This window comes from Pelodiscus sinensis, chromosome 14 (genome assembly GCF_052426305.1).
Source record: "Pelodiscus sinensis isolate ZL-2025 chromosome 14, ASM5242630v1, whole genome shotgun sequence".
Classification (NCBI taxonomy): Eukaryota; Metazoa; Chordata; order Testudines; family Trionychidae; genus Pelodiscus; species Pelodiscus sinensis.
In genome coordinates, this window is record NC_143065.1 from 24,018,081 (window position 1) to 24,040,030 (window position 21,950).

At 39.6% G+C, this 21,950-nt stretch overlaps 1 protein-coding gene across 5 annotated transcripts in view; it reads left to right on the forward strand.

The window, feature by feature from the left end:
• SLC12A1 (solute carrier family 12 member 1) overlaps positions 1 to 19,911 on the forward strand; it is a 75,241-nt gene extending 55,330 nt beyond the window's left edge. For 4 of the 5 annotated variants that reach the window (XM_006135065.5, XM_006135064.5, XM_006135066.5 and 1 more), the window contains 7 exons: positions 1,430 to 1,573; positions 4,522 to 4,653; positions 5,461 to 5,572; positions 9,126 to 9,212; positions 12,583 to 12,718; positions 16,050 to 16,117; positions 18,072 to 19,911. In XM_006135065.5, coding sequence (XP_006135127.3) covers positions 1,430 to 1,573; positions 4,522 to 4,653; positions 5,461 to 5,572; positions 9,126 to 9,212; positions 12,583 to 12,718; positions 16,050 to 16,117; positions 18,072 to 18,207 — 815 coding nt within the window. In that variant the 3' untranslated portion in view covers positions 18,208 to 19,911. Of the gene's footprint in view, positions 1 to 1,429; positions 1,574 to 4,519; positions 4,654 to 5,460; positions 5,573 to 9,125; positions 9,213 to 12,582; positions 12,719 to 16,049; positions 16,118 to 18,071 lie in introns of those variants that run through there. The other variant, XR_016350661.1, reaches the window with a different exon arrangement.
• Positions 19,912 to 21,950: the final 2,039 nt, after the last annotated feature.

A 21,950-nucleotide genomic window follows, 5' to 3' on the forward strand; every position in this document is an offset into this window, starting at 1 on the left:
CAATGAGCATTTCAAAATGCATCAACATCAGATAAAGTACTGCAATATTTCCAGTATTTACTGTGGTCACATATTCAGTGAAAGTACACAAATATTTATGAGCATCCCAAAATAGGAGTCAGCCTGCTCTTGTGATTACTGAAGGGAACTGAGAATTAGGCAACTAGATTTTATTCACAATTTAGAATCTGATCCACAGCCTACTGAAGTCAGTGAGAAGACTCCATTAACTTCAGAGGGCTGTGCATTGGGACCTTACTTAGTAACCTCACCTCAGCCCTGCCTATTCTCTGTCTCAGGCACGTAGTAGTCTAATCTCCTGTGGGCTATAGTACTTTGTTCTAATTTTGGTTGTTGGGTTTAGGGCATGTCTACACTACACAGAATGTCTACACTACACAGATTATCTGCCGCGGTCGATCTTCTAGAGTTCGATTTAGCAGGTGTAATATAGACCCACTAGATGGAACTCAAAGAGTGCCCCCTTCGGTGCCAATGCTCTTGCTCCACACAAGGAGTAAGGGAAGCTGATGAGAGCAAATGCTTCCATCGGCCTCCTGCTGTGTGGATGGTGCGGAAACATGATGTAAGATATGTCGACTCCAGCTACATAATTTACATAGCTGGAGTTGAGTATCTTACTTTGACCTTCTGATGTAGTGTAGACCAGGCCCTAATGCGCAGGTGCTGGGTGATGTTGGTGTTAAGAGATATATAGAGGTTAGACTACAATCTGGTGTTCCCTTCTGGCCTAAAACTCAGTGCGACACATGGGACCACGGACAACAGGCTTTGCAGGGCTTGGGCAGAAGGGACGAGGCTACGGACTGTGAGCCCTCAGCTCTTTCGCCAGACAGTCCTCAGCACCACCTGGACCACACCATGCAGGGCTCCAATGGCAATTTAAAGGGCCCAGGGTTCCAGCCACTGTTGGTGCTGCAGTAGCAGTGGCAGTAGCGTGGAGCCCCAAGCCCTTTTAAATCACAGGGCCTTGGGGTAACTGCTCCTTTGCTTCCCACCATCAGCAGCCCTGAACAAATTATTTAATAAATCTGTGCCTGTGTTCCCCAAGCTAGAGAAAATCAACCTTTATAAAGTGCTTTGATATCCTTAAAAGAAAACAGACCCAACTAATACTGCTATTTCTAATCCAGTGGACTAGCGAACTAAAGATAGAAAGCAATGGATAGCAGTGCAATATCTCTAGAGAAGTATGGTGCACCCTGAAATAGAGATTTTGCAGATTGAGTTTTCAGTTATCTGCTAGGAAAACCATTTCACAAGAATGGATATTATCCCAATATTTACAGTGGATACTAAGAATCACAACAGATAATTATAACTCTCAATGTTATTGTCATCAATTGTTTAGTTTAAACTGTAAATTATTGTGTTACTAGTTTTCAGCAGTGTTGTTTTCAATTAACAGAAGAATTAGAGAAGTTAGAGCAGGAGAGGCTGGCACTAGAAGCTACCATTAAAGACAACGAATTTGAAGAAGAAAATCGTGGTATCCGTGGATTCTTTAGCAAAGCCAAAAAACTCAATATTACAAAGCATGTAACCAAAAAAGGTAAGATCTTAAATGATGTAAAAGAACACTTTATAACACTTTAACTGATACACAACTATACCTTCATTATAAAGGAAAGCTTTTAAGGTACAACAGCCTCCTTTGACTTTACCTAGGGGAACTGGAATTTAATTCAGACAACACATTGGGAAATTCACCAATTGAGTATTCTCCCGAACATAAATGTATTAGTTGGGATAGCAATATACCCCGTAATAAGGTATATAGTGACCTCTGCTGATACAAGGGTATGTCTACACTAGCTCGGTAGTTCGAGCTAGGCAGGCAAATGAGGGCAACCAGAGTTGCAAATGGAGCATGGGACTTAAATATCCTGGGCTTCATTTGCATCTTCCTGGGCGCCGCCATTTTTAAATCCCCCTTAGTCCGAACTCCGTGCCCGCGGCTACAAGCGGCACGGAATAGGTAGTTCAAATTAGGATCTCTAATTCGAACTACCAGTATTCCTCGTTTCCATATTTAAATCCCGGACTTCATTTGCAACTCCGGTTGCCCTCATTTGCCTACCTAGCTCGAACTACCGAGCTAGTGTAGACATACCCCAAGATGTTACCAGATATGACAGACTAATTTCTTAACTAATTTGTGTTCTTAACTAATTTCTTTAAAGTTCCACTGGACTCCTCCTAATTTCTTCTGTCATTTTTCAGATGAAATGCATGTCTTTGTTTTTTTACTTTTAATCTAACTGATAAAATTGAGTATGGTTACTATATGTCTGAACAGACCCAGATTAACAAGATCTTATTTGTAGTGATGTCATTTTTCTGAAGTTTTATAAAAGTGATGAAATGTGAACAAAATTCTGTGAACAATTAAATTCAAACTCTCTCCTGAACAAACTCAAATGTACACCTAAAACTCAATGTGTGGATGAAAAATGTAAAAAATGGTTCTGATTCTATGTTTTGAATATATTACCATATTAGATGAGCGAACCAATGTATGCATAAGCACTGAAAGCAAACGTGTAAGTGCTATGAAACTATTTCAATGGCCTGTGAGTAGTATAATGTGACAGGATCTAGAATATTAAAATGTATATGGTAGATAAACAAACCTATATGTGAAATATAGTAAATCTACAGCAAAGTGCTTACTGAATTTAAATTCTCATTTCACAATTGTTAGGGTATGAGAATGACCCATCCAAAACCATTTTTGCATTTATAAAAATATATTTTGAATTTTCTATGACAGAGAATATGGCCTTTCTGTACACCCAACTCCCAGAGATATCAAGAAGATGACATAGACTATTAGCACAAAATGTAATCAATTCTTTACATGGCAGTGCTCAGTTAATTTTACATGTTAGAATAGAATCTCCTTTCATAACAAATGCTACAAAATATGGTGTGTTCCATCTTCTCTTTTCTCTTCAGTTCAAAAAGAAAAAAGAACTGGTTGGGAATTCGGCATGGGAAATATCATTTTGGCAGAATCTGCCCTTTTAAGAAAATGGAAATATTCAGCAGGAAAGGATTTCTATACCACTCTAATAGGAAATACATATTGAACACTTTTGCCCAGCATATTTTTCAAACAGAAATATAGAAATACATTATGTTAATAAATATTCCTATCTTCCTATTTTGTTGTTGGAACTACCAAAATAGATGCCCTACTACACAGGAAATCAGATAAGTGTTTTATAATTACCTTGCAAAAACTCTAGGAACATTGGAAGACTGTACAAAGCATCTTCTGAACTTAATACATCAGAGCAAAACCTATACAGAAGCCTGTCTGCTCCACTTTAAATATTGGTCTGACACTGTCTCTGAAATCATTCGAAGATAAACTGTAATAAAGTCATTGGCTTAAAAGAATGATGGAATGGGAAAAGGTGTTGTTAGTGAATAGACAAAATGTACATTTTTAGATAGAACCAACATTGCAACATAATGCAAAGCATATTTTTAATTAATACAAAGGACATTGTAAGTTTGGGATATCCATTATGTAATGTATGTCCCATGCTTACATTTTCCTCTTATCCTTAGGGATTGTCTACATGGAGAAATCGCCCAGAATAGCTATAGTAGAATTGAAAAGCTTTGGATCTTTGGCCCAACTCAGCCTTCTCTGTATCTAGTTTGTTGTCCACATCTCCCTTTAGCAAACCCTATCATGTATTTTATGGAAGATTCTATATTTTGCAACACACGAATGTGTTTGTAATATAAAAGGTTAAAAATTGTTATTTCTTACATTTTTCAAAACATTTTATCTGCCTGTGTTTCAATTAAGAATCGATTTTAGAATAGGTTATCTACTTCACAGAAATCTGTTTCCTTTTACAGCAGGTACAATTTCATGCAATAAAGTCTCTCTATCATAAAAACTAACAAATGACAGCAAACTTTCCCAGACACTGCAATCCAGTTGGTACCTTTGGAAGTTGTGTATACTGACACATTAAGATTAAAAAACATGATTTAATTGTACAGTAAAGGTATCCTGGGTTAAGGCCTAAGAACCATGTTACCAAGACAGTTCAGGTACCTCCAACAGTTGTATGCATAAATATGCATTAATATTTGTAGGCGTGGGTGCTAAATCATTGCAATACATTATCTATGTAACAATTAACACTGAATCCATTTTATGCCATGATCTGAAATCAACACAGTGCTTTATAATCCCACATTTTAAAACTATCATAGATTCTTTCTTTAATGTAAACGGTAATATGACTATTAAGAGATTAGACAATATTTCAGTAATCATTTTTTACTCCCTGGCAAACATTTCATTATTTTGTCCAAAGGGTTCCAATTCCTAGAAAGAAACAGAAAGCAAGAAAAATCTCTCTCCAATGACTGTGTTTTATTCCTTGTTTTCTAAAAACACATTTATCAGAAAGTTACTTTGCTTCAGTTCTCAAAAGAAAAGAAGATACACAGTCTTCTTTCTCATTACAGACAGCAGCATTAACACAATCCAGTCTATGCATGTGGGTGAATTCAATCAGAGGCTGCTAGAAGCCAGCAATCAGTTTAAAAAGAAACAAGGGAAAGGAACAATTGATGTTTGGTGGCTGTTTGATGATGGAGGTAAGAGATTCAAAAGGACACTCCAGGGAGAAAGATTTTTGCATTGCCAAATATAAATGCATAATTGGGAATTTCTGTAAAATGATAACACTTCCATGATGTAGGGTTTTTTCACACGGCTTAAATATTTTAAGATAAATTTGCCTATGTCACTACTAGGGATGTTAAATATCGGTTAACTGAATAGTCGATTAACCTCATGAAATCTTAGTGGTTAGTTGAGTATTCTATAGTCCCCGGGCAGCCTCTGTCCAGGGGGCAGGGGTCTGAGCTCCCGGACCAGGCACAAGTCAGAACTGAGCTGCTTTAAATGCAGAGCTGCAGTGGGGGTAGGTCCAGGACCTAGTGCAAGCCAGGACTGAGCTGAGCTGCAGGCCAGCCTGCTAAATTTACTGGCAAGAAGTGGGGGGGAAATGTGTGAAGTCTTTTGCATTAACCTATAAGCTTTTGCTTTTCGGTTAATCGACTATACTATTACATGCCTAGTCACTACCAAGTAAAGGAGACAGTTTTGTTTTTGCCACCGGTGCTGACTTTCGTTTTGCTGGGAGGTTCTTTGCCCCATGGGCTCACACTAGGTCCAGCTCTTCCTGTCCCTGCTCTGCTTCTTCCCACGTCTCCCACCATCACTTCTCCTCTTCCCATTCCTGCTCCATCTTTCCCCCCAGTGCCTCCCACCCACAATGAAGTCGCCCCTCCCACCCCTCCCCCGCTGGGTGCTCCAGAGCACTCAGGAAGTTGGCGTCTATGGTTTTTAACACTAATTATACTCATTTGATCTCCTTACGGTTTAATATGTTTATCCAGGTTTAACACTCCTAATTCCCCATATTCTGACTATGAGGAAAAAGTGGAAGGATTGTAAATTAAGGATCTTCACTGGAGGAAAGATCAACCGGATTGAAGATGAAAAATTAGTGTAAATTTACTTATTTTTCCCACTACTGTTTCAAATATTTTGATTGCTTAGGAATACTATTTGCATATAGTTCCCCCTAATATTTCTGAGCAGGTACAATATACTCTATTTTGGACAGCAATAAAAGTATATTTCATATAGAAATGTCTAGATCTTGACAAAGGCTTTATGGGTCATTAATCTTAAATGTAAATGATTGGCACAGGAGGGTCAGACGTCACATATTCTCTTCCTAATAGGTCATGTTCCCTCGCTACAGAATGATACTCCTTAGTTTGCACTGTGAAAATCATTGTATTGTATCTTTGCACTATGAAAATCATTGTATGTAATACAGAGTCATCACCACTTGAAACAAAATTCTTGGTGTATGCCCATTTAATCTGTGAATCCAGAGACGCAACTAACCTCAACATCCTACCCATCTATAAAGCACTAAAGCTTTCCAGAGGAGCCAAAAGAGAAATGATAATGTTTAAAAAAATTATCATCTGAGGAGACTTCAACATCATCACAGACAACATTTTTGATATTATAACACAAACCAAACTCTCCATTTTAGAATTCTCACAATTAATCTCTGCACCCATTTCTACCAGCCAAACATATTCTGGATTAGATGTAGACATAAACTGCAAGAAATACTCCTCTCCAAGCCTGCTTAGATAGCTTCTTCCTCCAGGTGGAAATTAAAACTGCCTTCTTATACAAGAAGAAATCACCACAACGATCTGCCCTAGTGAATTCTTAGCTCCTGACAAATACCAAAAATTAGTTATAGAAAAGAAATCAAGGAATTGGGTAAGTGAATTGGGTAAGTGAATCAAGGAATTGGGTAACCCTTCCCTGACTACTACTGTAGACAAGCCAATTTCAGAACTACAGGCAGTCCCCGGGTTACGTACAAGATAGGGACTGTAGGTTTGTTCTTAAGTTGAATCTGTATGTAAGTCGGAACTGGCGTCCAGATTCAGCAACTGACCGCCAGTTCTGACTTACATACAGAATCAACTTAAGAACCCCAGGCGTCCCCAAGTCAGCTGCTGCTGAAACTGATCAGCAGCTGATTCCAGGAAGCCCGGGGCAGAGCAACTCTGCCTCGGGCTTCCTGTAGTCAGCGCTGGTCAGTTTCAGCAGAAGCTGACTTGGGGACGCCTGGGGCAGAGCAGCTGGGGTGCTGCTGGGTTGCTCCAGTAGCGCCGCTCTGGGCACTACTGGACCAACCCAGCAGCACCCCATCTGCTCTGCCCCAGGCGTCCTGATTCAGCCGCTGCTGAAACTGACCAGCAGCAGCTGAATCAGGACCTGGGGCAGAGCAGCCGGGGTGCTGCCAGGTTGGTCCAGTAGTGCCCAGAGCGGCGCTGCGGGACCAACTGGCAGCGCCCCAGCTGCTCTGCCCCAGGGTCCAAAACAAAAGCCTGGTCTGCTGGGGGGGGGCACACTAGCTGCGCCCCCCCCCCCCCAGCAGACCAGGGACACGGGGAGCAAAGCCGCAGTGGCAGCGGGGTGCCGCGCCTCTGAGGCTTTGCTCTGGCAAAGCCTCAGAGGCGCGGGACCCGCCGCGGCTGCCGCTTCAGTCCCGGTGCCTGTGGTCTGCTGGGGACGGTCCCCAGCAGACCACAGGCACCGGCACTGAAGCGGCAGCAGTGGCGGTTCCCCACGCTTCTGAGGCTTTGCTCTGGCTCTGATACCGTCCCCAGCAGACCACAGGCACCGGGACTGAAGCGGCAGCAGCGGCGGGTTCCCGCGCTTCTGAGGCTTTGCTCTGGCAAAGCCTCAGAAGCGCGGGAACCCGCCCGGTGCCCCTGGTCTGCTGGAGACGGTCTCCAGCAGACCAGGGGCACCGGAGCAGCTTACGAACGGGGCTTTCTCGCCCCGGAGCTCGCAGGTAGCAATCCGCCACCTCGACCTCCGGGACGAGAAAGCCCCGTTCGTAAGTGCAGATCCGACATAAGTCGGATCCATGTAAGTCGGGGACTGCCTGTACATGCAAAACCTATAAGAGTCAGATAACCTTAAAATAGGGCACGTAAATAAAAACTATAAAATAATCAAGTTATTTCTCCTAAGGCTGGAAAGGAATATTTTATATATATATATTGTTTTTCTATTTTTAATTTTTTGGGTACTGCACAGATACTTTAGTAATGGGACCACATAAGTGCATAGATTGATAACATTCCAATTCCAAATATTACTTATCAAACCTGTGGGCCAAATTCTCTTCTCCAATCAGTACGGTGGTGTTATGTTTATTCAATGCACACAGGTTCTGATAACTCTGATGATAGAGCTGTGCGCCATTGACTGGAAGAGATAATTCTCCCTGTATTTTTTTGTATGTGACAGATCTTTTTGAATTTAATCTTTTAAAATATTTGATCAAAGTACCAATGTTTTCCCGAAAATACAAAAATATATCCCTCTGGATGCTGCCCTTGCTTTCTGTAACTTTATGCAATTCTACATCACTCAGGGCTATGAAAAATTACATGTAAAAAAATTAAAAGTAAAGTTGACCTAAGTGTAGAGTTGCCGGATGGTTTTTAACCAAAAATACCGAAAGCTGTTGAGCGAGCAGAAAAAAAAAAAAAAAGATCCCGAGAGTTATTAATTAAAAAAAATCAATCAATACCAGACATAGGGTTGCCAGGTGTCTGGTATTCACCCGGACAGTCTAGTATTTTCGCCTCCTGTCCGGTAAAAAAATTCAGAGAATACCGGACACCTAAAATGTCCAGTATTTTCTGATTTTTTTCCCCGGCCAAGAGGCAAAAATGCCAGGCACCTGGCAACCCTACAAACACTCAGCACCCAGCCTCCCCCCCCGAGCGCCTCCCTGGCTCCCAACACCCCCAGCCCCCCACACCAGCCCCCATGGTTACCTGGTTCCGCAAGGCTGCCAGCACAAAATGGCTGCCGACCAAGGGAAAGCCCCGGGGTCTTAGTGTTCAACCACTCCCCTGTTCCTATCCCTGCACTCACTCTTAAAGGGGACATGGTGTTTTAATGCTGTTTAATTTTATTTATTTATTTTGCTTAATAACTCTCAGGGTCCTTTTTTTGTGTGCTCAACAACTTTGGTCTCCCCCCCCCCCCCCCCTTTTATTTCCTTCAACAGAACTTTTTCCCAGTGGGGTTTTTTTTTTTTTTTTTTTTTTTGCAGGGGAGGGGTGTTTGGTATTTTTGTTTCAACCATTTGGCAACCCTACCTGGCAACCCTACCTAAGTGCCAGTTCTGCCAACCTACCTACTGCCTCTCAAAGAGGCTGATTTACCATTGTGACAGAAAAACATCACTGTATCATCTACTTCTCAGTGCTTCATCAGCAGAGTAGTGTTTCTAGTATAGCCATACACAATTTTATAAACTGTAAACCAGGGTAAATGCAAGCAGAAACACTAACTGAAGCATCTCAGATAAATTCACTTGTCATATAATTAAGTTAAAATACTAGATGATTACTTTTCATGATTTAACTCATTTATGAGCATTCTTTGATCTGAGGTGCTTAAAAATGCAGTGATAAAGTGTTCTCCCCTTTGTTTTCAGGATGACTTCACTTCTAAGCAAATTCAGAATAAAATATGCTGACATTAAGATCATTGGCAACATCAATATGAAACCCAACAAAGAGAGGTAAGAAACATTTCCAAAAACCCATTATTTGACTGCAGTTTCTAAATCTGGGAGTTGTTTCTTTTATACTGATTATAAAAATATCGAAGGATGAAAGCAAGAGCACTAAAAAAAGGCTTTTAAAAATCACAGTACAAAGGTTTGCACTACAAACGGCCTTCCACTTTATGTTGCAATCATAAGCCTTTATTTTAATACAAAGACTAATTAGAGACCCACAGTTATGAGCCACTGAATTTAATAGACATCATTTTATAATTACTTTTCATATCTGTTTTTGTTTCCATGGCCTTGACTTCATCATGCTATTCATCAGATTGCGGCTCTTTTGTAGACTCATCTTCCCTTCTGATTGAGACTTTCAAAGTCCTCTTACATTGCCCAGGCATTCTGTAGTTTACCATCTTTCAGGCCAAACACACACACAGCTCCTTCCCTAGAGAAGGATGGTTCAGCTCTCTCTTATCATTCAAATATAATGAAGGCAAAACATTTTTTTTAAAGCTAGGCAAATTTATTCTCTAGATAAGTCAAGCAAGGAATGAAGAATAATATTCAAGAAAATCCATCTCTGAGTGACTCTTGAGAGCACAGCCAGAATTAAACATTTTGCTGTCCAAGGCTAACTAGAAACTACTGTCCCTCACAGCCACTTCATATTTTCTACCTTACATTTTGCTGCATTTGATGATTACCCCTGTGTTGCTCACCCCTGTATTTCAGAACCTGTTGTAGATAATGACAATTCAGCAGGTAAATGTGCCTCCTCCCTTCTAAAACAAACCACCATCTCTGGATTTCTGTTGAACTTTCCCCAAACTGAGTAAACTTTAAAGAAAGACTTACAGGGTTAAGTCCCAACTCTCCCATTGTAAATCTTTCCAAAATGAAGTATCTCCTCATCAGTGCTCAGAGAAGGATATACCTCCACTCCATCAGAATTCAGTTCAAAATCTCTACTTTGTTCTTCAAGGTCCTCTATGAAATGCCAGTTTACTTGCACCTCCTTCTACTCTCCAGCCTATTTACCATGCTTCTCTGATACCATACTTTCTTTCTGTTCCACAACCATCATCTCTGGGACTTCATGTATAACCTTGGGCAAGTCACTTAACCTCACTGAGTCTCCATTTTTCTGTCTGTGTAAAATGGTTATAACAATACTTATTTGTTTCATTAGTGCTTGTACAATGATTGGTTGGCAGACATCACAGAAACGAAGAGTGTTATACTATTGTGAACATATAAAGTGTTTTCTATCTGACATCTTAATTTCAGAAAAATCAGCAAAGCCATTTAAATTATTCATCCCCTTTCTTATTCCACAGTATATATTTTCTTCTTAATTTTACCCAGAATTGTGAAGAGCATTATTCTTTTCTTCTTTCTTGTGTTAACTGAATAATGATCTTCCAAAACAATATTTGCAAAGGAATCAAACAAAAATACATTTGGCATTCACAAAAGCAAACTCATTTGCAAATTCAGCATTATGTATAACATATAATAAATGTATATCATGACTGGACACTTGCAATAGTGCCATATTTCTCCCTAAACCCATGTGCAAATCCCCTAGATTTTATTAAGAGATGTGCACTTGGATTAAAGGCAGATTAAGCTCTGAAGTTGCTGCTGAAAATTATAAAATTATATATATAGATTGGCCTCTGAGTACAGTAATATCAAAATGCTTTTCAGTTGTTTATGAATTTATTTTAACGACACCCTTGCAAGGTAGAAGGTGTTAATAACCATATTTTACATATGGGAACTGATACACAGAGAAATTTAGAGGCATGTTCAAAATCACACAGGAAATCTGTAGCAGAACTGGGAATTTAACCCAGATCCCTGAGGCCAGAGCATTAGCCATAGAACTTCTTTCCATCTGCCATTAAGATAAGTTTACACAGACTAGCTATTAATTTTATTAAAGCTATATACTGATTATTCAGGTGACTTCCAACACTACAAAACTCTGAAAAATGTTTAAGTGTATTCAGTGTTGGGATAACATCCCACATTCTTTATTCAATTTAAATTCTTGTCTACATTAGAACTTACTTCAGTATAACTTATGCCATTCAGAGCTATGAATAATCCACATCCAAGTGGTGGAAGTTATATTGACTAGTGTAGATACCGCTATGGCCTGTTCTTACACTAGGACTTCATATCGACTTTAGTACATATGGTCAATTTTATAAGTGATGCATCACCAAGCCTCTCACGTTGACCTTAGGGCTGTGGAAGTCGATTTCTGTACTCATCCTTTTCATGAGGAGTAATGCTATTCCCAATCTTGTATGGTTGAATTTATACTAGTGTAAATGCAGCATTGCTTGAAAGTCGAGTCTATTGTCCTCTGGGAGGCCTTCCACAGCTCCCCGTTCTGACCAGACAGGGGCTGCTTTGCCGCTGCAGCTGATAGAGGCAATGTGGGGGGAGGGGCAAAGGGCACCAAAGAGATGGTGTTGGGGGGAACAGGCTTTTAAGCCGGCTCCTGCTTCACCATCCCCTTTGCTGCCTCTGATACAGAGACAGGAATGGGGAATGTGAGTAGTTGACTAATTGACTACTCTTTTACATCCCTAACCAATACTTTCCAGTTTAGTGAAAACGTTTCATCATCTTAAACAGGCTATGCTACAAGGATACCAATGGTTGCTGCAAATTTGCTGTACACATACGGTACGTCTAAACTACATGGCTCCGTCGACGGAGCCATGTAGATTTGTTGTTTTGGCAAAGGCAAATGAAGTCGCGATTTAAATGATCGCGGCTTCATTTAAATTTACATGGCTGCCGCGCTGAGCCGACAAACAGCTGATCAGCTGTTTGTCTGCTCAGCGCGCTAGTCTGGACGCTCCCCTGCCGACATCAAAGCCCTTTGTCGGCAGCCCGGTAAACCTCATCCCACTAGGAATAACGGGGCTGCTGACAAAGGGCTTTGATGTTGGCAGGGGAGCGTCCAGACTAGTGCGCTGAGCGGTCAAACAGCTGATCAGCTGTTTGTCGGCTCAGCGCGGCAGCCATGTAAATTTAAATGAAGCCGCGATCATTTAAATCGCGGCTTCATTTGCCTTTGCCAAAACAACAAATCTACATGCTTCTGACAACAGAGGCATGTAGTCTAGACACAGCCATATGGGGCCAAAAGTACCTTTTAGTTTTACCGATATAAACTCATTTTAAAGTGGTGGCACAGATGTATTTGAGGGTATAATTTGGCTCCAAATGTTTAAAGATGTTGCATGTCATTCAGCTATAATTCTGCAGTCTGTAGGGACCTGCCTTACTTAAATTATCTGTGAAATAATGAGTTAGTACCCTGCTGTGAGGCCTTTTTTTATAATTCCTGTTTCAGCTGGAAATTCTTTGAAGAGATGATTGAACCATATCGCCTCCATGAACGCTGCAAAGATTTAACAACTGCTGAGAAATTAAAAAAAGAGACTCCATGGAAAATTACAGATGCAGAGCTGGAAGCATTCAAGGAGAAGGTAAATCTTTGCCTACCTTTATTTTATGTTGCTGGCTAGCTAGTGAACAAATCTGAAATATCAGCTTAAGAATTTGATATACATGTTAACAATGTATCAGCATTTGATTTTTTAAGAATTGGGTCTGTATTGTAAATATTATATAAAAATGATTTTTCCTTTGAACTCTGAAGGCAGCCTATCTAGAATAGTCAGTGTGGCTTTAGACATTTAACTCTGCAGGTATACGCTCATTCATGGAAAGCCAAAAGCAGGATTGCTACATGAAGCAACGGAATGGTGGGTTTTAGCTATGAGGGCAAGCCAAAGAGAGGAGGCCTGTACATTTAGGAGATGAAAGAACTTATTGAAGTATTTAGAGAAGGCTCTACAACACTGGGGAAAGAGTCTTAGACTCTTTGGCTCCGTCTAGACTGGCTGCGTTTAGACTGGAAAAACTTGCCAGCTGTCTACATTGGCTGCTTGAATTTCCGCAAGAACACTGACGATCTCATGTAAGATTGTCAGTGTTCTTGCGGAAATGCTATACTGCTCCCGTTCGGGCAAAAGCCCTCTTGCGCAAAAGCTTTTGCGCAAGAGGGCCAGTGTAGACAACGCGGTATTGTTTTATGCAAAACCGCGTCTAGATTGGCACGGATGCTTTTCCGCAAAAAGTGCTTTTGCGGAACAGCGTCTGTGCCAATCTAGATGCTCTTTTCCGCAAATGCTTTTAACGGAAAAACTTTTCCGTTAAAAGCATTTGCGGAAAATCATGCCAGTCTAGACGTAGCCTTTGTTATTAACATCGGACTCAAATTGGATAAAAACCTATATGAATCAATGAGCAACATGAAACTGCAGGACCACTCAAAGAAATAAGAACAGCAAAAACAAACTTTAGGTTTACTGCATGGGGAAGTTTTTTTCCCTCACCCTTCTAGGTTAATCAAAAGTTGGAATTCTCTGACCAAGAGGAGAACCCGGATGAAAATTCAAGAGGAAAAAATTAAATAGTTATTTGGATACCATTGGCACGTGAAGGTATCATACATGGGATAAATGCTTAACTAAATTATGGTATTCCTACACATTAAACACAGGATTAAATTAAGGGCAAGATTTCAAATTGAGATGGAATATTCCTTAAGAGGAGATTGATATGAACTATACCTTACTTATGTTTTCTTTCTCTAGAGTATTGGACAGGTGAATTAGGATGAGGAGGATAGATCAATTGCTTGTAGGTGAAATTCACACTTGTACGGATGTCCCAACTTAAAACCATTAGGCATTACTTTTCCCTGTCCTTTTCTTCTCTCTTAAGTGTGTTGTGTTTTGGAAGTTTTTGGAAACTCAGTCTGACTTTGATGTAATCCAAGTTAAACTTCAATATAGCATTCATGTGTGCAAATTTATAAAGTCCATAAAATTGCATTATACAATTATAATATTTTATTTCCTATTTATTATTATCAGTCTTGTAGAAAATTTTACTAAAATGAATAACCTCTGCTACATTGCAAGTGGCTTATTTATTTACATAAGTATTTGATACCGATTGAGATGGCACTTTGGCACCTGGCAAATTAATTGTAGCAACCTATTAAACTGCCAACTACAGACAGCAGAAAACAGACTATTTTTGTTTCCTCAAACAGCCATAATAAGTAGTCTACTACCATAGTCAACAGTCAAAGAAATATATGACAGCCATAATCCATAGACCCATATTTGACCAAAAAAAGCTGGCTCTTTCAAGCTCCGTATGTCATCACTGTGACATATCAGGGAACAATCCAGACTAAAAAGCAGATCGTATCACCCTGCTCTGCAAATCTGCATGCCTTACATTGCCTTGCTTAAGGAGTTCCCTCTTGGGCTGCTTACAAGCCGCCTTACAGCATGTAAGCCACACCCTGAGGCTATGTCTACACTGCAGTCTTCTTACACAAGAACTTTTTGCGGAAGAGATCTTCCACAAAAAGTTCTTGCGCAAGAGCGTGTCCACACTGCCACGTGTTTTTGCGCAAGAGCTGTGCTTTTGCACAAGAGCACCCATTTCAGTGTGGATGCTCTCTTGCGCAAGAAAGCTCTGATGGCCATTTTAGTCATAGGAGTTTCCTGCACAAGAAACCTCTGTTGCCTGTCCACACATGCCTTTTTGCTCAAGAGCTCTTGCGCAAAAAGGCATATTCCTTATTTTTTGAGGAAGACCAGCTCTTGCACAAGAGGGGGTTTTTGCACAAAAAGGAGCTGTCTACCTAGCTCGTTTTTGTGCAAAAGCCTCTTGTGCAAAAATGGCTGCTCATTACTTATGCAAATGAAGCGCAGCAATATTCCACGCCACACTTCATTTGCATATGCTTTTCCGCAAGAAGGCTACAGTACAAGGCCATGACTCTCACCAGCCTTGATTATATTGCAGGGTAGTGCTAACACACCCTGAGGCTTAGGATTTCCCCCAAGAAATGTATGGCCTGTATTGCCCAGCCAGCTCCTAGAGAACACCAGTTATTTTAAGTATTTTATTTCTTTAATAGAAATAATATACACACAATTTGCCATTCCAACAGAGTTCTCAGACACTTCAATTTAAACACAATGAATTAGATAAAACAGTAAAACAAGTCTATTAACTACAAAAAGATACATTTTAAGTGAATGTAAGTAATGAGGCACAAAATTAAGAAGTGATTGCAAGAAAAATAAAGATAAAACATTATTGGTGCTTAACTTAAACTGTGTTAAATTCAAAGCAAAATTTTCTGACAACTTGCTTTCAGCAGTTGTACTGACCAAATATCTTACGTCAGAAGCCCTTATTCCAGAGTCCAACAAACGCTTCCTCTGCTGTTTCAGGTGTAGTGAATGTGATGGGCGGTGAGAGAGAGGCCCCTCCTTTTTATAGTTTCAGTCCCTCTCTTGAAAAACATTTCCAGTTGGGTAACAGGAGACAAAACATCTATGTAGAAGGATGTTCCCTGCTTTTTCAACCCCTTTTTAGTTTCCTTTGTTTCCCTTCCTAATTGATAGCTGTTTAGTGCTTAAATGCAAATGAAGCAGAGCACACGTTCCTTTGTCAACCTCAGTTTGAAACATGTGTTAATAACACCGTACAGTGTAATCTTATAAGTTCACATGCAATGCTGCAACAAATATTTTATCAGGATGATACTAATCAGCAAATTATGAGTTTTTAAATGATACCATAAAAGGAATACTTTGTACAAAGATTATTACAGTAGTGTGTAGAGTGTGAATAAAGGAATACATTATATCACAAGCACACAGAATAATTTCCATACCCAGGAAACTGCATTGTCTAATGGAATCTAATGTTTTTTTTCCCCAGAGTTACCGTCAGGTCCGTTTGAATGAACTCTTACAGGAACACTCAAGAGCTGCTAATCTCATTGTCCTGTAAGTTGCACAATTTTAACTCAAAAAATGAATAAATTAACCTGTATATAGGGATTTTTGGAAATGACTAACAGAAGGATGTGCATTAATTCACGGAAAGTGAAAATTACTAAGATTATTTTGAGGGTTTTTGCAGGACTTGACGGAATAGAAGCCTAATGCTGGTTCTCTGAACAAAGCTGAAGCTCACCCTTAGTTAACAGTTCTTAGTAGCTTAAAATGAAATTCTACTCTGAAAGGCCATGTCTACACTACAGATAAGATTGAAGTAGACACAATCGATCTTCTGAGATTTTCATTAGTGGGTGTAGTGAAGACACATTAATTCGAACCGAGAAGGTGCTCCTGTTGATGCCAGTAGCTCTGCTTCTACGAGAAATAAAGAAAGTCAAAGGGAAGGTGTGCTCCCTTCCATTTCCCACAGCGTGGATGGCACCAAAATTCAAGTTAAGATACTTCAAATTAAGTGACGTAATTAACGTAGGTAAAGTTGTGTATCTTAATTCGAACTAATCGCCTAGTGTAGACCAGAGAAAAAAAGAACTGTATGAAAATGGCACTTTCCTGCCCAATTACTCACTGCATACTCAGAATTGTATCTGCTTACTGTAGTGCAAAAATATATTTTTAGTTCTTACAGTTAACATTATGAAGTCAACTGATACAAGAAAGAGAGAGTGAATCCCTACAGTTTATGAGAGAATGGTTAGCTAGGTTTAAGCTGCAGCAGGACTGATCTGTTTTGCCCAGGGAAAACCCAGCAAGGACAACTGAATTGCACAAGTTTTAATCAGGATATAAATTTGGATCGAATGATTTTTAGGTGAGGATCTAAGAATCAGAAGGATGTACTTTTATGGTTCAGGTTGACAATTATACAGTAATGGCAATTAGAAAAATTGCTTACTTTTGAATTTGTCAAATAGAATAATCAACAAATATGGATCCATGAAGCTATTTTTAGGAGAGCCACACTTCAAAGCAAAACCACAGTTTAAGTGCTTGAATAAACTTCAGTCACCGTTTTGTTTTAAATCTCTCTGGCTCTGCTACTAACACAATCTTCTGGAGGCAGAGACTGCATTTGCAGAATATATGGAAAACTGTTCTATAATGTACAAACTAGATTTCATAGGTAAACTATGATAAAAAAAATGTAGGCAGACCTTGGTTGATACAGCGCTGATGGAATGTATCATTTACAAGTTTTATATTTTCTTTCCTCTAATTCTTAGCAAACATATAACTAATCTGTGAGGGTATGTCTACACTACCCCGCTAGTTCGAACTAGCGGGGTAATGTAGGCATACCGCACTTGCAAATGAAGCCCGGGATTTGAATTTCCCAGGCTTCATTTGCATAAGCTGGGTGCCGCCATTTTTAAATCCCGGCTAGTTCGAACCCCGTGCCACGCGGCTACACGCGGTACGGAGTAGCTAGTTCGGATTAGGCTTCGAACTAGCCTAATCCGATCTAGCTACTCCGTGCCGTATGTAGCCGCGCGGCACGGGGTTCGAACTAGCCGGGATTTAAGAATGGCGGCACCCGGCTTATGCAAATGAAGCCGAGGAAATTCAAATCCCGGGCTTCATTTGCAAGTGCGGTATGCCTACATTACCCCGCTAGTTCGAATTAGCGGGGTAGTGTAGACATACCCTGATTTCTGTGACTCCAGTCCTGCAAACACTTAACTTTATATGCTTAACTTTACAAACATGAATAGCCTCATTGCTCGCATTGGGATTACTCACATTAGTAAAACGAAACATATATGTATTTCAGGATTAGGGCCCAAAAGAAACCCCATATTATAAGATTCACATTTTGAATGCTTATGCTTAGGCTGTAGATTGGTTATAGTATGCTACTCAAGATAGAACTTACTGAAAAGCATATTATCTGGGGTACTCTATACTTATAACATTAATATCATTCCTTTTTTTACTTCAACAGGAGCTTGCCTGTGGCAAGGAAAGGAGTAGTATCTGATCACCTGTATATGGCTTGGTTAGAAATTCTCTCCAAGAACCTGCCTCCAGTCTTATTGGTCAGGGGCAACCACAAAAATGTACTAACTTTTTACTCTTAGTAAAATATAAATACCTAGAATATAATGTTTGATTTCAACACAGGTATTTTTAAAGACACACCATACTAAAAGTTGAGTACTTAAGACCTAGAATTTGACTTACTGATGGAGAGTGTCCTCCAAATTATAAATATCCTATTTTTAAAAAAACCACGATGTACCACATATCTGTCACCAAAAAATTTAAAAGCTACAATTATAGAATCTAAAATGCTTTAGGTTTCACTGCTGTAGAGCTTATTAATAGCCTTTAGGGGGCAAAAAATATTAAAACAAACACTATTTTCAGAACTGTGCTGATATCACTGCCTATAGTAGGGGTGAGAAACCTTTTTTGGGTCGAGGGCCACTGACCCACAGAAAAATGAATCAGGGGCTACATGCAAGTGAGAAGCAGCAAAAAAACAAAAACTAAATCATACTCACTGACATGGCCCCCAACTGAGAAAGAGAAAGACACTACCCACATTCCCCTTACACACTAGAGCCTAGCAGGGACACAGATTAGTAGATTTTGTGTACTCCAGCCCCATGGTGCAGCAGCAAGGGGTCTAGAGTACCAGCGCGAGCTCCCCAATGCTAGGGTTCCCTGAGCCTCAGGGGGGCCAGTTCTAGGCAAGACAGGGGCCACATACGGCCCCCAGGCCTGAAATTCCCCACCCCAGCCTATAGCTAGGCTTGCTAGATGATTTCACCAAAAATCCCGAACGTGGCAAAAAAATCCAAAACGGCAGACCAAACTTAGTTGAGCAAAAGAAAAAAAGGGGTGTGTGTGTGTGCTGCGTCTTTAAGAATCTCCTCACTCCCCCACACCAGATGCAGCAGGGGAAGATTGTCCCTGCCAATCTTCTGTACAAAAGAAACAGAAAATGCCGGACATTTTACATGTCTGGTATTTTCTGTTTTTTTTTTTTACTGGACGGGGCCAGAAAAAATGGTCTGTCCAGGCAAAAACCGGACACTGGAAATCCTACCTATAGCAATGCACAAAAATGACAATAAAGTAGACCCATATTGACAATATCTGTAAAGTTTCACTGCATTTGACTAAAAATTATAATTTAATTTGGTATACACACACACACACACACACACACACACACACACACACACACACACGTATCTCTTAAAATACTATTTAAGCTATGTTCCAAATTATATCATTTCTCAAATTACAGACTATATAAAAATGTATTATGGCTAAACACACGTCTCTTTGAAAGTATACATCTCTTTAAGATTCCTACCAGTTACTCATAAGGCATTATTTACAAGCAGTTTCTGAATAACTAGCTGACAAACAGAAAAGTTAGTTTTATGGAAAATTAGTTTCTAAATGATAATAGCTGATCATGAATTTTCAGACTACTGTATGGAACCAAATTAAATGTATAATTGAAATAATCACATATGATTATGAAACAGATTTCAAAGTTAATAAAATACTAAAGTAACATTCTGTTAAGATTTGTTATGGACATTGTGGTTTCCCCAAATGTATAATCTCACATGATTTAGAGAATCTTATTTTATACTGATTTGGTAAATTGCAAAACAAATTATAATAAAATAAACTTAACATTTACTCTTTAGTTGAACGTGTTAATTTTTCTGGCAAAAGAGATTATTCCTTTAAATGCTGGGCGTTCTAAAGAACATTTGTTAAACATTTTAACTTGAAATAAATAATTGAAGTCCACGAAACTATCTGTGTGCAATGTTTTTTCTGTAATATATTCAGGAATATTTCAATAGTAGATTACCTCCTGCATTATCCTTAAAATAGGCTATTTTATTTCTATTAGAGAGAGAACATATGTATAATTAATATTTTTAAATGAAAGGCTTGTCATGAAAACACTGAAAGACAGGAAAAAACAGTGGTGTTCTGCAGGGATCTGCTTTGGGACGACTATTAAGCTTTTCATAAATGTTCTTGAAAAGGGGGTAAACAGTGAAACAAAATTTGCAGATGATACAAAATTACTCAAAATAGCTAAATCCAAAGATGAATGCAAAGAGTTACAAAGGGATCTCATAAAATTCAGTCAACAAGGGCAGATGGAATTCAGTGTTGATAAGTGCAAAATAATGCACATAGAAAAATATAATACCAACTATACATACAAGAATAATGGGGTCTAAAACAGCTGTTATCATTCAAGAAAGAAATATTGGAATCATTGTGGACAGTTCCCTGAAAACATCTGTTCAATGTGCAGTGGTACTCTAAAAGCTAACAAAATATTGGGAATCATTAGGAAAGGAATAGATAATAAGTTAGAAAATTAGGGATATAAAATCCCATTTAATTGGCTGGAGTGGACCCCCACCCACCTAGGCTGGATGGCGTGGCCTCTGCCTATGATGTACCTGGGCTCACTGTGGATAGGGGTTGCTTCAGGTGGTCAGAGCATCCCCTACCTGTGACAAACCAGGGTCTTCAGTGGGTGGGGAGCTGCTCCAGCTCCTACCAGTTAACCAGAATCAGTAAGCATCACCCATTAAAGATGATGTTTACCGATTAACCTTTCACATCCTTACAGAAAATATCATATTACCTCTGTATGAAGTCATGGTATGTCCACATCTTGAAATACTGAATGCAGATCTGATTACCCCATCTAAAAAAAGTATATTGTTCAGTTCTGGGCACCACATTTCAATAAAGATGTGGAGAAATTGGAGAAGGTCCAGAGAAGAGCAACAAGAATGAGAAGATGACCTATGAAGGAAGACTGAAAGAATTGGGCTTGTTTAGTTCGGAAAAGAGAAGACTGAGAGGGGACATGATAGCAGTTTTCAGGAATCTAAAAAGGTGTCACAAGGAGAAGGGAGAAAAATTGTTCTTCTTAGTCTCTGAGGATAGGACAAGAAGCAATGGGCTTAAACTGCAGCAAGGGAGGTTTAGGTTGGACATTGGGAAAAACTTCCTAATTGTCAGGATGGTGAAACACTGGAATAAGTTGCCTAGGGAGGTTGTGGAATCTCCATCTCTGAAGATATTTAAGAGCAGGTTAAATAGACATCTGTCAGGGATGGTCTAGATCAGGGGTGTCCAAACTTTTTTCAAAGAGGGCCAGATTTGATGAAGTGAACATGCATGAGGGCCGACCATTTTGCCTGACATTCTTTGAACCATTAAAATTAAATGCAAATTAACTATTTTATGCAAAGTTTATTGCAAACAGCATACTTTTCATTTCGTCACATGGATGACAAATCTAAACAGGTGTTTAATCACTCTGCCTTTCATATCTGAAGGCCAGATGAAAAAAAAATCCAAGAAGCTGAAATATATGTCAGGAACATTGTAAAGTACATTACATACTATTGGTAATAAAGGTTGTCTGTCAACTTTTAAGTTAAAAAAATATGAACAGGAACATAACACCAAGTATACATGTTGTGTCCAAATATATTTATAACTGATTTAGACCAACTGACATTAACTGAGATTTTACAATGTATTCATCTCAATACATATGGATTCGTTGGGGGCCATAAAAGATAGATATTGCCAAACTACCTGTGGGGCCGTATTAAACCGGAACACGGGCCGCAATTGGCCCGCGGGCCGCAATTTGGACATGCCTGGTCTAGATGGTACTGGGTCCTGCCTCTCGAGGTCCCTTCCCATTCTAGTGTTCTATGATTCTATGGAAATGCCTAAATTACAATAGGGTTTCAATAAGGACAAAGTAATTTTAGAGGGTGGGTCCATCAATGGCTACTAGCCTGGA